This window comes from Miniopterus natalensis, chromosome 2, assembly GCF_054644295.1.
Source record: "Miniopterus natalensis isolate mMinNat1 chromosome 2, mMinNat1.hap1, whole genome shotgun sequence".
Taxonomy (NCBI): domain Eukaryota; kingdom Metazoa; phylum Chordata; class Mammalia; order Chiroptera; family Miniopteridae; genus Miniopterus; species Miniopterus natalensis.
The window spans coordinates 8121536-8139639 of NC_142082.1; the positions used below are offsets into that span (position 1 = coordinate 8121536).

The 18104-nt window shown below is 41.3% G+C and overlaps 1 protein-coding gene across 3 annotated transcripts in view; it reads right to left on the reverse strand.

Annotated features, from left to right (window-relative positions):
- Window positions 1-16958, reverse strand: part of PDLIM3 (PDZ and LIM domain 3) — a 29555-nt gene extending 12597 nt beyond the window's left edge. For 2 of the 3 annotated variants that reach the window (XM_016211305.2, XM_016211304.2), the window contains exons 1-3: window positions 16802-16958; window positions 8119-8270; window positions 6443-6527 (exon numbers count right to left, since the gene is read on the reverse strand). In XM_016211305.2, the coding sequence (XP_016066791.2) occupies window positions 6443-6527; window positions 8119-8270; window positions 16802-16894 (330 nt within the window). In that variant the 5' untranslated portion in view covers window positions 16895-16958. The remainder of the gene's footprint in view (window positions 1-6442; window positions 6528-8118; window positions 8271-16801) is intronic. The other variant, XM_016211303.2, reaches the window with a different exon arrangement.
- Between the last annotated feature and the right edge of the window lie 1146 nt (window positions 16959-18104).

The following is an 18104-nucleotide window of genomic DNA, read 5'->3' on the forward strand; positions in this document are numbered from 1 at the left end:
TTATAGACCCCCCCGTCCCCTTTTTACTGTGATGACTTCATTGTCGTGTGTTTAAAGGACTCTTCGTGTTGGCTCTAGTCCCGGAAAGACTAGAATCAGCAATGTAGAGGCAGCTAATGTGTATGATTCACAAAAGGATTTTCACTTTATTGTTTGGGGAAATAGGTCAAACACCAGAGTCCTAAACTCTGAATTTGAAATATACCCGAATGATCTGAAGCTCTATATTATTATTTTAATGTTGGAATCATATTTTCTAATTTTTATATAGATTTATAACTTCATCAAGTTATTACATTTTCTTCTTCTAAGCAACAGAAGAAAACCAAAAGCAGTGCACATAAGCTGATTCTCTTTCCAAATCTTCTCCTTTGGCAGACACTAAAATAAATCTTCACAGCAATATTTTCACTCACACATTCACATCAACTTCACTTACTTTTGTGAATGTGTCACCAGTGTTTCACACAAATTTCAAGTAGTACAAACATTTATGATTATTTGGAATGTTACTGGAAAGAGACATTTTATTAAAAAAGAAAAAGATCTTGTAATATTCTTGTTCATGTCAGTTTTTTTCCTTCTTGTCACTACAGATGAGTAAGTTGTGGGATGGTGCTTTTTTTGTTAGAAAACAGTCTTTCTCCCCCTTTTTAGGGTTTTGCATAGAGATTCCTGTGCCTGAGAACACCAGCAACTTTCTGTAGGGACCCCAGCAACATGATGCTTTCTTTTGGTTCCCCCGAGCAGGCAGTCACTACACATACTCCGTTTCCCCACCGAGGCCTATTGGCAAAGCTCCCTTAAAAAAAAAAAGTTATGACGAGGCAAATGGGATGTAGCGTCAAAGGAGTCTTTGACTCCAGCTGCCCGAAACCTCGTTGTACCTAAAATCTGTGATGCGGTCAAGAGCAGCTTCTTCCTCATCAGCCTTGGAGAGCATATTTTAACAGCCTCCTGAACTTGACAAAAAGGTCTAAGTTGACTACATTAGCCTGTGAATCTATAGAGTGATTGAATTGACTACTAGCTTATTGATTCCATTTTTTCCCCTCCAGAATAATGGCCCATGCTTCTGAGTTGGTATGGTGACAATATAGTTACCGTTATTTGATAGCAGAATGACTGAAAACAGCCAAATGTGGCTTTAGAAAAATGCCGAATCCCAGAACATGGGAAAATGTGTGTAGTCCAACATTTATAGAGTGGTACAATCTGATTTTTTTGGGCTGATTTAATAATGAATTTGGATTGGCTGTTTTATGATTAACCATTATGATTAGCCATTATGATGGCATGAAATTGTGAACTGGAAATAATTTTAAGTAATGACAATGGCCATGATTCAAGCCTTTGTTATTTTTTCTTTTTTATATGAAAGAAGACAGAGGCTAATTGCCTAATTTAGTTTTAGCGGATTATAAATCTCTCAGGCTAATTAAAAGAGTGAATCAGGCAGGACTGAAGGTCTCAAGCTATTTGGAACGTAGCTTTATTATTATTCTTTAAATAATGATACACTTTCAAGATCTTGGTAAACAGGACTGAATTTATAAAAATTAGTTAACGTCATGTGATGGCTTTATGGGAAAAATCTTTGCCCTTATTTTATTAGTCTTAAAATGGTAAATTAACATGGATGGTGGTGATTGTCCTGTAAGCTAGGGAACTTTCCTGAAAGTATATGTGCACTAATAATCTCTCGTGGTACTTCACAATAGCAGCACATAAGTTAATCAGCTCCAAGCTTTTCTTTGCTATTTTCAGTTTTGGTTATATGTTGCAAAAGTCACAAATGTGTAATTTGTTAAGGAAAAATATAACCCCTCTATTTTCTAGTCAGATCATAAAAGGAAGTTTTTCTAATACAGGCTTCAAACATTCATATTTAGGCTTTGCAAAGCATTAGTTCATGGGTTGCTAGAGTCATTCCAAAAAAGCACAATGAAATGTGTACACCAGAGGTAAACAAAAAATTCAAGATGGCACAGAGGCAACATTCTATCCAACCCTTACATCACTGTTGATGGTCAAACAGAATGGAAAGACAAACCCAATTAGAAGTTTGTTATTCCACTTTAATTTTTTATTTTATTTTATAGGGGAAAATCATTAGTCATGGAAAATACCAGTAAAAACTTTATATAGCAGTTACTAGAGTCCAGCTCTTGTGTTTATTCTACCCAGACAAAAGCATCCAAGTGATTCTTACCTCTTAGGCATTCAATAAATAACCATTGCAATTAATTACATTTTTAAATATTTTTTTAAATGTTAGGAGTTTATATTAATAAATGATATTTTGAATTAATGAAATGCTAGGGCTGTCAGATTAAAAGCAGAGATCTGCTGATGTCGGGAGAAAGCAACTCTCCTCAGCTATCTCCCAGGTCCTGGAACGACCTCATCAATGAGAACATTCAAAGACAGTTCACCTTTCAGCTTCTCACTGGGAGAAGTTGTCACAGGTAAAGACTGAGTATGAGAACGGAGGCAACTGTCAACTCCAACAAACAACATGTTTGATAATATACATATATATTATTTATAAGAAAAAATGGTGGGGAAATAAGGGAAAGACTATATCAGGTGATCATACATTTGATCAAACTACACTGACTAAATGATTATATTTTATAATGTCTGCAATTTATGAACAATCACTCCCCCTGCCTCAGCCTCACCCTGCAAATGAAAAATAAAGTTACCCTTATGATCACTTTCTGCAGGGATCTGTTTCATGTTTTCCCCATTTCTCACCAGGGAAGAATTGGAGGACATGGGGATTATGAAAACTTGGCTCTGTGTAGGCTGCCACCCAGTTATCAAAACATTGTAGAACGAGGTTATTTTATGAAAATATAAAGAACTTCAACCCTTACCCCACCTGACTGTGCACATAGTGCGTCTTTATTATCAAATCTGCTATGACAAGTTTCAGGCCTTTATCTGGAAGTGGAAACAGCTATCTTCTCATTTAGAGAAGAACCATTTCTGGGTTGGAAAAGCACCCTTCCTGTCTTGTGATAGCTACATTATCACTTTTAGTTGTTCAACTAACGTGAAACAATGATGAGGGTAATTTTTTATTTAAGAATGTGGGCTTTAAAGAAGGACATAGGACTCTAACATACCTTTAGTCTAGAACAATGCTTTGTACAGGAAAATGCATGTGTCAGCTCATAGGCCAGATTCAGGGCTGTATGGAAGGCGTGTATTCAATGGCTGGGGTTGATCTAAATATCCTCTAATGTTTGGGGTCTAAACTCATAAAAATAAAATTTAACTATTTAATAATGGCATGGAAAAATGAAAAAAAAAAAAAGCCAGATATTAAAAATTTTGTATCAAGCATTACTATAACTGTGTAAGAAAAAGTCTCTAGAGCATAGCCTTATGCACAGGGAAAAAGACTGGAAATAAATATACTGACATTTTATTATTTGTGGCTGCGTTTGGATGGTAGGATATATAGTAGTCAGTTTTTTCCCCCCAACAAACATATATTATTTTTTAAATGAAAAAGAGTATTTTATTCCAATAGCAAAAGCCACATAACTTACAGTAAACTTGACTTGGGCTGAGAAACAAGAACCACATTGTGTACTGCTCAGTGGCATTTCAGTGTTCACCTACGAGGCATCTTAAATGCGTTAATGGCATTTGTTTCTCAGATGACACACCTTTGTTGTCCAGTTTGTAGTTCTCATTTGGGGGGGAGGGCGGGGCAACTCTTTGCATAGCTTTGTGCTAATTAAAAAAATAAAAGAAGAACATAAACATGACGGCAGTTTAGCTTTTCTCGAGTCTCACTCTGCAAGTGAAACTCACCGCTTGGCCTTTTATCCCTGTGTGCTGTTCTGTGCATGCTGTGGGAGTCCGGGGAGCAGAGGCTGTGCTGCCAGTGAGCTGTGTTGGGTAGGGAGTGTCTGTCCCAACTGCTGATCATGCTGAAACCTGGCCTGAGGATGTAGGAGCAGAAATCCTTTGGTCCATTAGGAAAATAATTGAAATGGTTCTTATCGCAGAGCCCTTCACACGGGCCTCTTGGAGAGAGTGTCAGTAAGAATTACTCATGACTCAAGCTAAAGGAATGTTTAAAGGCTCCATCTGACTGGCGTCTGTAGCCCTTAACCCAACCTTCACCTTTTTTTAAAACCTATTTCCTTCTCTATCTTTCCCCCTTGTAGTATCATAAATGTCCGTATTGTCTAACCCCCAAAAATGCAGGGCACATGGGCCAACACGTGATTGTCGAGAGGCCAGAAAATTTCAAATTAGGATTATATTTTAAGATTCAGTTCTTGGAATAAGCAGTCATAAATCAATATTCAGAGTTTACAAAAGGAACCTCTTCTAGTGCTAAAACTCAGACAATTGCCCTTAAACTCCAGTTCTGGAGAGAGATGTTAGCAAAGCACAGGCTCCCATCTCAGCCTAAGGTCCCCCTGCACCGCGTACAGTAGTTGGCGAGTCCGGAGTCAGTCACCCACATGCCAGAGGGGGCGCTGCGACATCATAAGGGATCACTGGGGCTTTGGGACTTTGGTCAAATCTGTCTAATTGGCCCCATATCTTGGCATCTGACATTGATGAAATTAGGTTTATAAAATTAGGAGAAATTTTGGAGGAAAAAATAATTTGCAAAGGGGTGCAGTATACTTTTGGATGTGTACTGTATGTGGAAAAGGAAATTCAGAATTCTATCCAGTTTGTCCCGGTGATAATAAGAGATCGGGCGGTCAGAAAATGTGTGTATCTGAGCCTTAAACTTCTGTTTTTTTGTCTTGTCTTTTTTTTAAAGCATCACATGATCACTTTTTCTCACATGTTGCCTGTAAGTGATGAATTGATAAGGGCAGGAAAAAGCCAGTGGGTGTGGCATTGCTGGGAAGGGCTATATACAAGTGACAGCTCTGCATCAAGAACTCTGTGTTTTCTTCCTCTAAGCTTTTCTTCTATCAAAGATTAGCGGTATTCTTACTCACCAACCCGCCTGGGAGGCCAGGGTAAACCACCACCAGCATTCAGATCCCTTCACCATCACATTCATTATCTGTCTTATCAATTTTTTGCTCTCCTGCCCTCATCTGACCTAAACATCCCTCTCTCCTTGCACAGTCACTTTTATCTGCAAAGCGGGGGTGGTGGCAGAGCTGTATTCTGAGAATTGGTTCCCAGGATTGGTCCTGGGCAATGTTAGAAAATGCAGTTTATCTTTAGACCCTCCTGTTCCTTCCATGTTTGAATCCAAAGTAATCTTGTGACAGTAAGGAGGAAGGCTTTCCTGGTCTCTAGGAAGCCCTGTCATAGAGGCAGCTTCCTAGGGGGCCTTCTGATCACAGCTTGGTGGGAGGGGGGCTGGGGAATGTACCAGTAATTACAAGAGCTCCCACTTAATATCTCTGTGAACAATTCAATGTGCCAATTTTTTTCTATTTTATTTTTACTTAAGTCTTTGAGAAGCCCTATGAGATACATGTACATACGCTACTCTGCATGTAGTTCATAGAGAAGAGAATGGAGGCTGATGGAGACAAGTGGAGACCCTGCAGGACAAACACAGGGGTTGATGATCCCAATTGATGGCTGAAGCATCAATTACAAAGATGCCTTCAGTTCATTTTCATCCGATACCTTGGGAATGTCTCCTCTGTTTAGGAGGAACACTAAACCAAAGGGATATTGAATTTATGTATCTGTCTCTCTAAATTTGGGGAGCTTCTAAGTAGAGGTTCTGAAATCCTTTCCTTAATTACATTTGCCATACAGCACAATTGAGGGTTGGTTTAACTTCAGATTTTTGGAGCCTTTGAGGGCAGACATGGTCAGATAAGCATCAGATTATTAAATGAATTTTGCTCAGTAGATAGAGTTGCCTCAAGGGAAAATCCTTTGTCTTTGTTATTCAACTGCGTGGGCAGAATATCACCATGATTACATAATGCAAGGCTTTTCATGGAGTAAACTTAATTACAGAATGCCAGAACTGAGAATTAAAGAAGGGTGTAAAATAGGATCTGGGTGAAGACCTCGAAGGATTGAAGTTACAATAACAGATTAGATACCTGTTGCAAATGGTTGTTTCCCCTACTCTCTTTTTTTTTGCTTTGTTTTAACATCTTAAACTCTTGGATTACCTCACGGTCTTTTGGCAGAAGTCCATCTTAAAAATGAAAAAAATAAGCGGACTGTATGTAGATATAGCCAAATTTTCCTGGTGAGAACATATTTGTCTTTTAACAAGGTGTTTGTCCAGGCATCCGTCTTTGTTTTCTTGATGTGAGAAAGCGGGATCATCTAAATCTCAGAGAAGACAGACAGCGGCTTCATCAGGTGACTTACTCCAGAGTTTGATATCTGCCACTGCTTCCTCGTGGAAGTCACCCACATCATTTAAAAGGAAAGGTAAAGCGAGCGTCATTTACTCTAAAATTCATACCTGTGGTTCTGATTCTAAGTTGATTTTGAAAGGATGAGCCTTCCCGTCTTCAGATACCTGTGGAGACCATAGGCGAGTTTCCGCCCTGTAAATAAAACAAAGTTGGTAAACTCCGAGTTCTAATGATACTCCCGCTGTGGCATCCTTCAGTTTCCTATGGTGTTTGTGAAAATGCTATTCACCCTTGATAATTTAAGCAGCAGCAATAGTCCATGCTCATGATACTGTATTCTCCCATCTCATTAGTCTTACGTATTGAGTGTACTTTTAGGGAACCCTGAATGCATCAAGATGGACTGCTACGGATGGCGTTTGTGCTGCCCTCAAATTCATATGTTGAAACCCTAATCCCCAAATGATGGTATTTGGAGGTGGGACCTTTGGGGAGAAATTAGGCTTAGATCAGGTTATGAGGGTAGGGCTCTTATGGTGGGATTAATGCCCTTCTAAAAAGAGGAAGAGACACAAAACCTCTTTGTGGTGCACCTGGAAAGGCCAAGCTAGGACATAGCCAGAAAGAGGCCTCTCACCGAGAACCTGGGCATGCTGGACCCTGTCTCAGACACAGCCTCCAGAACAGTGAGAAATAAGTGCTTGGTGTTTAAGCCCCCCAGTCAGTCCAAGGTATTTTTGTTCGAGTAACCTGAACTGACCGAGGCAAAGACATTGTACAGTTTCTGGAGAATGTGGGTGTCTGATGCATGTGGAAAACAGTACAGGAGGGAGATTCTTCAGGGCCCCCTGCACACAACCCCAGAGCAAGCGCCCTAGGTCTCCTCTACTTCCTTCCTAGCCTACCCAGGCCAACAAAGGAGACAGTGAGCGAGTGGCCAGGTGGATTTGCCATTGGCATCAAGGAACGTGCTTTGTCTTATCCTTCTTATGTATCTGTTTGGGACAGTGTGCTTGGCAGGAACACAGGTTATGCATAGTCAAGGAAAGAGTCAGTTTCACCCCATCAGATGGCAGATTGACTGTGTGTCTTCTGTACCAGCAGGAAAAATTATGAATACAGTAGTAACAGGATAAACACACTAACAACCACTGTCACAGAACATTTATTTCCACAATTGCTTGATATCAGGGCTCTGATGGCAAAAGATCAGGTTCAATCTCCTAACATTGTTTTTGGTTCGAAATGTTTCATTATCTAATACACTAATGTGCACACACATATTCTCACATCTTTTGAGATTCTTCTGGGCTGAATTCTGTGCAAAACAGCCAATGGCCTACAGCATATTAGCAACCAGTTTTTAACGTTTCCACATTTTGTCAAGTCAAGAGATTCTTTTAGGAGAATCTTTGAATTCCATTTTCCACCACATTCTGAACAGCAGGACAACTGGCCATGCTCTGTAGTGTTCTTATGGCCGATGTCTTTAATGGTTCTATTTTCATAGTCAATTAACTGGATCAGAATAGGAAAAAAAATTCCACTAGCCTCTTTCATTATTTTGACATTCTAGAGAATTCCTTTTAAAAATGGTTTGTTGACAACAACTAGACTGACTGACTTCAGGGAAGAACAGACCAACGTGACTGATACATAAAAACCAGTCAAAATTCTAGTTTCTGTGACACCCTTCTCACTGGGAAGATGAAATCATCTATTGTCTTGGTTCAGGTTCCCCTGCCAAACAGATCACATTATAACACCATCAGTTAAAGAGCACCTGTCAATTTTGAGACACAGCTGGTGGGCCGCTGCTTTAATCCTGTCCTGTGCATCAGCATGAGTCATGGACTCTGTACCGAAGCCATCAATAGCCAGGATGACATCTCCAGGACACAGGTTGGCAGCAGCTGCCTTGCTTCCTGGAGTAATCTGGAAGAAATCATGGCACCACTTAAAAAAATCAACATCTTACAATATCTTGAGTTTTGTTCCTAACATTTGTATTTCAGCTTGGTTACATTTAAAATGTTTTACTGGGCAGGCAGTTATAAGTCTAACTTTACAATAATTCTTGGTTGATCAATTGTGTTAGCTCTATTTTCGCATCATGTTAAGTAATTTTGTTTCTTACTAACCACATTTTATTTATCATGACACCTCTTATTCTTTTTTTTCTTTTTAAATATATCTTTATTGATTTCAGAGAGAGGGAAGGAGAGGGAGAGAGAGAGATAGAAACATCAATGATGAGAGAGTCCCTGATTGAGCCCTCAACCTGGGCATGTGCCCTGACCAGGAACCCAACCCCGACCACCTGGATCCTAGGTCGACGTTCAACTACTGAGCAACGCCCAGCCGGGCACCTCTTATTCTTTTTAAAACTCCTCCCTATCTCCCTGTTTGAATCATATTTTCTTTGCTTTAAACAAAATAATCTGTTTTTCAGGTTTCTTTTGTCACCCCAGACTCTCTACTTGGGAATAGAACTTTACTAGATTTAGGGAGATTTTATATTTGAATTGAAACTACTTTAGCATCCCTGTAAGTTATGATTCACATGAGGGAGTACTTGGTAACTTTTCATGAACTCCACAGAGAGCTGAAGTTGCAGGGCAACTAACTAGACTGGGATTTAAGGAGTTCCTCCAAGGACAGACAAAATGTAAGTATGGGCTATCCTGAATCAACACAAGGAGGCAACTAGCTGTTAAAGAGAATTCAGCTAAAATTATGAACAAATTGTTAAAGGCTAGGTATGAGTTAGTATTGAGAGTCTAGAACCCCTGGGAACTGCAAACACAAGGGAAATTTATATCCATGAGTCTCTTCTCCATGAATGAGGAACAGATGGAACAAATAGAAAACAACTAACAAGATGCAACATTTTAATTAAACTTTATAAGTATTTACATTAAATGTAAATGGTCTAAACACACCTCACTTCTTTTTAACAGAGATTGTCAAACTAGGTAAAAGAGCAAGTTCCATTTTTATGCTGTCTACAAAAAAAATCCATGTTAGTTTCTTTTTGGGGGGATGGGATGAAAGGAATACTTAAGGATATGCGGAAAATATGGCCATTAAATGTTTAATTTAAAAGATAAATATGAAGTTATTACCATGTTGAATTCAGTGATTCTTTTGATTGCTCTACCTACTCTCAGTTTTTCTGGGTAAATCCCAACTATTTACCACTGCCTAATTGTCAACCACCCGGTTTTTCCTTGCCTACTTTTCTATCATCATCTTACACCATTCCTGCTTCCCCACATCTGCTCTGTAGCTATTCTGATTTGTTAGGCCCAACTTGTACCCTTTTGTTGTTTTTGCCTGAAATGCTTCCCCTCATCTTTATCCAGTTGTCCTTTCTCATCCTTTAGGATAGGCTTAAAAGTCACATTCTCAGAGAAACTTCCCTGAACATCTGAGGCAGTTTCTCCAGCTCCTACCCCACTATTCTACGCCATTACCCCCTCTTCATTTCCTTCATGAAGACAATTTGCACTTTTATATTTGTTTATTTGCTTGTGTATTATTTGTCTTCCCAACTAGTCTGGAAGTTCTTGAGTCTAGGTATAATATTATGAATATTCCTAATGCTTCACAGTGTATACTCCAGTGTTTGGAATTAATGAATAACTAATTGAAAAATGAATGAAAAGGCTATTTAAATCAGAGTTTATGAAACAAAAAGAGCTAGTCCCTCATGCCTGAAGAATACTGCCATTAATGTCAACCTATCATTGTTACATTTGCTAGTTTCCACTGTTTAGAGCAGCATGATACATACATAGAACCTGACTTAAATCTGGAAACTGCTCCAGAAATAAACTAGATTGTTCCTAATGTTTTACTTGAGGCTCAGGCATTAATCCATTTCTCCCTTCTATTTTCTTAATCTAGCTACTGATTCTATTTAACTTTGCAGCTCTAAGGGAGATCCAAGACTCATCTAAAGAAACAAAATTGCTAAAATAGTAAATTCTCATGTGTCCTAGATCTTCAGCCTTATCACTAAGATGTTTGTTGTACTCATTTTATTTCTGTGAGCGTCCTACTGCAATCATCAGGATCATTTTCCATTAGGAATGGTTGATAGGATCTAGGTGAAGACAACTGGAGATGGTTACATCTCAGCCTTTCATAGGTGTTTTCCACTTAGAAATTCTCCCAGACCCAGAACTGTTAGAATAACAAGTTTCCATCCCCAATGTCACTTGTAGGGATAAAAATAATCTTAAACTTTTAATTTTTCTCTAGCTATGCTTCATTAAAATCAGTATTATTTGTAAAATTCTGAGATCAGAATGCTTTCCTTTGAGTGAAAGCATGAGAAAGCATGGCTTAATGTATTTGCTTTTCTAATATAATCAAGTAGATTTCAGTTATATAACACTCACTTGATTTAGAAAAGGCTAACTTTTAGCTTTGGTTAGGATTGAGTGAAAGGTAGAGTTGTTTGTGTATCTGTTTATATAAATTTTAAACAGAGACATCTGGTGTCCTAAATTTAGATACTGAATATTCTAAATTTTATTAACAGTGTTAATATGGATGTTAATGACACTATTTTATATTTACCCAAACTATTACATTTGCAGGGCTCTTTTTTAAAAAAAAATATGTATTTTTATTGATTTCAGAGAGAAGAAGGGAGAGGGAGAGAGATAGAAACATCAATGATGAGAGAGAATCATTGATCAGCTGCCTCCTGTATGCCCCCTGCTGGTGGTCGAGCCTGCAACCCGGGCACGTGCCTTGAGTGGGAATCGAACCATGACCTCTTGGTTCATGGGTCGATGCTGAACCACTGAGCCATACCGACTGGGCTGCAAAGCTCTTTCTAATAACTGACCACTACAACAGCTCTAAGACAGGCTGCACAAAGGAGACTGCTCCTATTTTCAGAGAAGTGTCTAAGTAACCTGTGGCTTCTTACTAAATTTGGGAGCAGCTGTACACAGCTATGTCACCAGGTGTTTCAGAAGTCAGATAGGCAAGGTGGTCGATAGTGATGCCCAGAACCCACTTCTGACTTTACATTCGACATGGATGTCCTGGGACCTCCAAGGAGTCAATAGGAAAGAAGAAAGTGTGCAGAGACAGGGATGCGGGAGAAAGAGAAAACATTGTTCTTTCATTTCTTCCTAGTTCTCAAGTTCAGTTAGTCTAGTGATCAGACAGTGATCACTAAACTGGCCTGGTTTTAGTAAGTTAAACTATAAGTTTAATCATAAGAACATATTATTTCCCTGCATTACTTTATATTATTATATTATTATTTTATATTATTGCTCACAGTTTATTCTTAACATGTTTTCCCAAATTAGTAGAAAAGAGAGCTAAAACGAGGTAAAGAATTTTTCAGTGGATTATTTATTATTCAGGTTAGTAGGGTCTCAAATGTCAAAAGCATTGGAGAGATCATTGGGAATAGTATTGCCGTCAGTCACTGAGCTCCATGTTTTCAAACTCTTCTGATGAGAAGAATCACTTGGGCTCCTTGCTGAACATAAAGACTCCCCCCATCCTGCCCTGCCCTCTGGATCTCTGTACTCATGAATCAGAAGCTCCATCAGAGGAGCTCGTGAATTTTTGATTTTAACAAGATGATTTTCATTATTCACGTCAACCTATTACTTGGGTCTGTTTGGAAAAAAATAATTTTAAACATAGATGGAGCATCTATAATGTTCTATTCATTGCAGGCAACACAAAGGAAGTCCAAGATATGGCCTTTATGGGAATTTTATGTTAAGAATAAAAATGACTGAAATAGTTATGGAGCAAGACAAATATACAAATATATACTGAAGGGTTGTGCTGAGAAACCCCATTGTGTGGTTGTTCCCCATTGTCTACAAATAAAGTCTGGTGCCTTTCTGGCACTCAAGTCCTCTCGCATCTGCAATCTACATCTCTAGAGCCACACCCACTCCAGTTAAACCAGACTCTCTTTAAGTAGCGCCTGGGCCTGGGTATTTTCAAATTACCAGGGTGAGTTTAATGTGCAGCCAGGGTTGAGAACTATTATAACATTGTTATGATTGTTATTGTATTATTATTGAGAACTATGACCTCACTTAATTCTCAAGCCAGTGTTTTATGATGAGAAAACTGATGCCCAGAAAGTATAAGAAACTTGCTTAAGGTCACACATCCAGTGAAAATCTGGATTTCTGTCATGGGCCTGTGTATCTTTACAGCTTGCACTCCTCCACTGTCCCAGCAAGCCCCTCCTGCAGGTGCTCTCTCCCCCGACTCCTCCCATCTCTTGGGTCATACTTCGTTTCATGGGATGCTGGACAGGTTTCTACCACAGTGGTTTATGTACACATCCCTTCTCTTCAACTGATATATGAGCTTCTCAGGGCATAGAAAACAATTAAGTTATAATGGTGCCCCCCCCCCCCCCCGCGCCTTCCACATACGATACAGTCTGCACTTAATAGATATTTATGAGGTGTATGAATGTTACGCACATAGGAACCAGTGCTTCTGTGCAGGCATGTCTTTGGTAGAACAAAACCGAATAGGTTTTTATTCAGATCAACCTTCTTACTACACTTGAATCCTGGAAAGGGGCTGCATTCAGCTGTACACATTTCTTTCTAAAGGTTCAAATTTCAGATACAGTTTATGTTAAAGTAACACCTCTCTATGCTACAGCCTGCAAAACGTAAGAATGCTCTAAAATTTTGTATGTGGGTACCCGAGTCCGTGTGGCATTCTGTTACAGTGATCTTGAACCTGGGCGTGCTCAGAAGAGGGCGGAGGGCGGAGGGGAGAGGAAGGGGGCGGGAGAGGACACGCTGGCATCGGATGTATCCCATCACCCTCCCTCACGCACAAGCGAAGCTTGCCCTTTATTCCAGATTGGACCACTTGCGAAAACAAATGTCTGCAACTTGGCAGTGATAGTAGGCCCACCTTCTGGGTGGTCCAAGCACTTCAGAAGGAAGGACTTCTTGGAACCTTCCGGCCAGCAAAAGAAAAGCTGCTCACTTAGAGACGTGACCCCTAAGCTGTATTCTGTGAAATTCTTAGGCCAGTTATATTTGGTGGCTGCAGAAACTTCCCACTCTCCCAAACGGAACACCACGACATAGTTTGTATTGCGCCAAGTCTAGATACTGCTTTCCTAAAAACTGTGTATCACAACCGGTTGCTCAGTTTTTTGAGAATGTCTGGTATTTGATTTACCTTCCTTCTGATGTGCTTTTACGATACAAAGATAAACCCGGCTGGATAATTGGGTTGTAAGCAGTTATGGTGTAATTTCAATGGATGGAGAGTTATATTTATAACCCCAGCTGTGGTGGGGCAGGGGAGCACTAACCAGGAGCATTCGTAGAGTCTGAGGCAGGAAGGGAAGGGGTGGCTTGTAGAAGGACAGAAATGGGTTTAATTGACGAGGAATACATCTCATTTATGGGACTTTTTGTGGCACTAAATGCAGGGATTGGTATTTCCATTCTTTGCATACTTATCTAAAATAGACAAATCAATTAACAAAATAATTGTCATTTTTATCATGGAATATTTTTGAGGACACAGTCTGCACTTATTTGTGATAGTTATGTTTAAAAGTGAGCCATTTAGTCAATCATTCATATTGTGTCATATTTATTCTATAACATATGAGATGGGCAAGGCACTGTGCATGGCACTGAGCAACCCCCAAGTTTGAAAGTTCCTGCCCTTGGGGAGCAGGTGGTTTGTGGGATCACATGCTACTCGACTGGGTTTCCACAGGCACGGAGGACAGTGGGGCGGGTGGGGAAGAGAATTCTGGAGAAGACGATAGAGGAGCCAAGACTGTTGGAGAAATCGTGAGTTGTCCCGAGTCGTGGCACCACTGCCTGTCTGTGGAGTGGGAGGACAGGGAGAGAGAGGGCCAGGGAGGGAGCAAATGGAGCTGGAATCTCGAGTTGGGAAAGAGGGTGGAGGCCAGGAGCGTGTAAAGACCACACAAGTCACTCACTATAATCTGGTGATGCTATCGAGGGGTGTTTAAGAACAGGGGAGACAGGAGCAACCTGGCGTTTCCCAAAGATGGCCGGGGAAGGACATGTGGTGAGTTGGAGAGGGAGGCAGACAGCCCGGTGGGACGTTATGAAGTCTTGAAGAGGGACAGAGGTAGAAACAAGAAAAGTGGTAGATCGCAAAGATGTGGAGTCAACAGGACCAGGTACGAATTGGATGGCACAGAACACCTATTTGGAAATACCTGTACAATAAGCAGAATTTTTTCACACCTGTGGACTCCAGAATGCAGATTTTGGAGGCAGGCAGACCTGGCACCTAATTCTGTCCCACTGCTTGTGGTCATCAGCAGGTTAATGAGTCTCTTGAAGCCTCACTCTCCTCTTCTGTAAAATGGGATAATAGCGCTGCTACTCTACTTGGATTATCGTGAGACTTAAGTGAGTCAGTTCCTATCTAGGGCTTAGAAGAGAGCTTGGCAAACAACCCTGTTCACCTCCTTTACACAAAATATAAAGATGATAAAAATAATAGACTAATCCTACTACCTAACTACAGCACTGGTAATTTCTTTTGTGCAATATCTTTCAGTCTATTTCCAAATGATTTTTAGTATTCCTGTAGTTTCAGTGGAAATAGTCCCAATTAGGTGTTCGCTAAGGCAAAAACGTTCAAGAGAATGTGTTTTCATTTGTTTAGCATGAATTTCAAGGGACACTTGGAATTCAAAGCAGTTTAGTTTCACCTGCTCTCCTTGAGTTAAATTAATTGATGAGAAGAGGCATGGAAAATGAAATAATCATGTATGGTCATGCACTGTTATTGAACCAAGTGTCAAAATGAGTGATACAAATTAGTAATGAGTTAAAAATGCAAACCAGAATCGGCTCCCCAAGTAATAATTGTCATCATATCAAATACGTTTACAAAGAGCGCCTGCAGACCAACTGCACAATGTAAACATGGCCTTAAGTAAATATTTCTTCAAAAGTCAACAACCCGAATTTCAAACACGAGATGAATCACATTGACCTGCTGCATAGTAATAGCAAGAGACTTCCTTTGTAAATCACTTAATTACTTCTTTAGGATTTAACATAAATATGATTTATCTTTTGTTAGAATTCAAAAGCTTATTTCATATAAACAAATGAGAAGTGTACTTCAGAAACTTTAAAAATATTTCTCAGTAGAGATAATGGAAACTGTTTTCTTTGGTAAATCCATAAAAGGCAGTGCTTGGCCCAGATCACCAAACCATTTTCTGCTTAGTTTACTTAGGAACATTTTTGGGGGTATGTTAAGTTTTCATGTCTCACACAAAAACACATGTCAGATGTGTTTTTATGTTTTTAAAAAATGTAAAACAAAGCCTGAAGTGTTCCGTAGTATTCGTATGTATGAAACATGTTCGGAGATATTTTTAAAAGGCGTTGGTTCCCGAATCTTACAGACGTATTAGAACAGAATATCAAAGGTATTACCTTGTTCAAAATCTATGTGAGTAAATCAGATTATAAAGTATACATTGATAAGATGCAGCATAAACAGTAAGGAAGGAAAAAAAGCGTTAACAAGTTTTAAGTTTAATATGCTTTATATGCGATAATTGAAATAACATTTTTCTTTTAAGACAAATACTTGTGTTAGAAAGAAATGAACTATACCAACTAGAAATGTACTGACGACAGAAATTCTGAAGTTTCCGTTTTCTTTTCCCCGGATTAGACAATACTCTGAAGACTACTGAGTAGGGGAAGCCTGGCTTTGACAGTAAAGCATTATTTTCAGTTAGGAGGCCGAACGGTCACTTTCCATCAGGCAAACGAAACTCTCTTTGTCGTTTCAGTTATAGGAGATGATTGCCCAGCCAAGTTCCCAGCTTTGGGAAATATTTATTCAAAATGCCTGGAAACCGAGGGATACAGATTAGCCATGTTTCCCCCGCCTGGGCTGATAAGAGCGGCTCCAGCTCGGCGCCCCAGCAGCGCCGTGAACAGCGCCCTGCTGAAGTTTCCATCCAGACCAGAGAAGCGCTTACGCGCCTCCGGGTCCGAGAAACAGCCTCCAGGGCCAGGCCTCCCTCTCTCCTTCCCGTCCCCATCGCGCCCTCCTGGGTCCCCATCTCTCCCTCCCCTGCCCCCGCCTCGATTGTCACCAAAAGGAGGCCTGAGTGGAGGGCGGGGGGCGAGAGGACCCCCAGCCCCGCAGCCTAGCCCTCCCCGCGCCCCGAGAAGTCCTGTTCTTGGAGAGTGGCTGGGGCCCCGGAGGATGCTGGCCGACCAGTGGCGCTGACTCGGTCACCTCGGTGCGCTGCTCTGCCCCCTCCAAACCTCACTTTGCCCGGTTGCTGCCGCCGCTCAGGCCCCAGGACGCACCGAGCGCACCGGGGCTCACTGGCCACTCTCCGCTCCAGGCGGACCCGCCCCAAGCCGGAGCCCCCGACTTGCAGCAAAAGAACAGAAAACACCTACCCTGGTGATGACCAAAGGCTGGTTGAAGTCTGTGCCCCCCGAGAGCCTGAAGCCCCAGGGCGCAGGGCCCGGGAGGACCACGTTCTGGGGCATGGTGCCTCCTGGCGTCTCCTCCTGGGCTGGGGCGCAGCGAGGGGCGGCCTGCCCGCGGGGAGCGTCCGAGCCCGGCAGCCCTGTGCGCTCCCTGGGCAGTGTCCTGGCTCGGACTGTGGCCCGGGAGCTTTATCCCCGCTCCCCGTGACGTCACCAGCCCCCCCTCCCCGCCCGTCCCACCGAGGGGAGCTCCAACTTTGGAAGAAAGAGACGCGCCAGGCCCAGGGGAGCGCGCGGCGCGCAGGGCTGGGTGCGCGCGGCCTCCGGGGCGGCTTCGGTTACGGCTCCCGTCCCTCTGAAGTCGCACCTGTCCTGCTGTTTATTTTCTCCTCGTCATTCGAAGCTGAAAGCGGCTAAACCACAGCCTCTGCTTTCAACCAGAGCAGGACGCAGCATCGTCGATACGAGGAGTTCCTTAGCAGTTTTGAGTGCGATAATATTTACCTCCTAGCTGCGTGACCTTGGCTAGGTTCCCCAACGCCTTAAGCCCTTAAGGAGCAGTTTTCTCAACTGTAAAATAGGGGTTGTCAGTGTGCTTACATCGTAGGGCTGCTGTGAAAATGATTCCCCCGCACAGTGAACTTCTGCACCAGCGAGCCAGCGACCTCTGCGCAGCGCCTGGCACAGCATAAGTGCTCAGTTAAATACTCAGAAACCTAAGCATGTACGTTCTTTTTCACAGGCAAAAGGAAAGAAACCATGATTTGTACAGTTGATCCTGGAAAATATATGGAGTTTGTATGATGCCGACTTTTAAATGCCGCCTTTTCAAGGTTAAATACAGGCCGTCATTTATATTGATGGGTGTACGTATGTATACCGATATAGTCAACGTTTATTTTTTAACGTGAAGAAGTCTAAAAGTGACAGTGTCATGCACACGTACCCAATCCAACGGATCTTCTAAAAGTACACATGAGTGGGCGTTCAATCAATAGCCTGAAAATATATTTTCATTTTGATTGGAGCAACTGTCACCTCCTTCAAATGCAGTCCCTAAGCTTATGTTTTTGACACATGGGAAGTGAGCATAACAGAAACCTAGGAGTTGAGACTGTCCTGTGTGGACCCTGCAGCTGGGATGAGGGTGATGCTTTTGGTTTGGGTATTGTCCTAAGAAGTTCTTTTTGGATGAGTCTTCCATTTCTTTTATATTTCCCTTTTTAAAGGCTTGTGGTAAACTCTTTGTGATTCTATTAAGTATTACTTT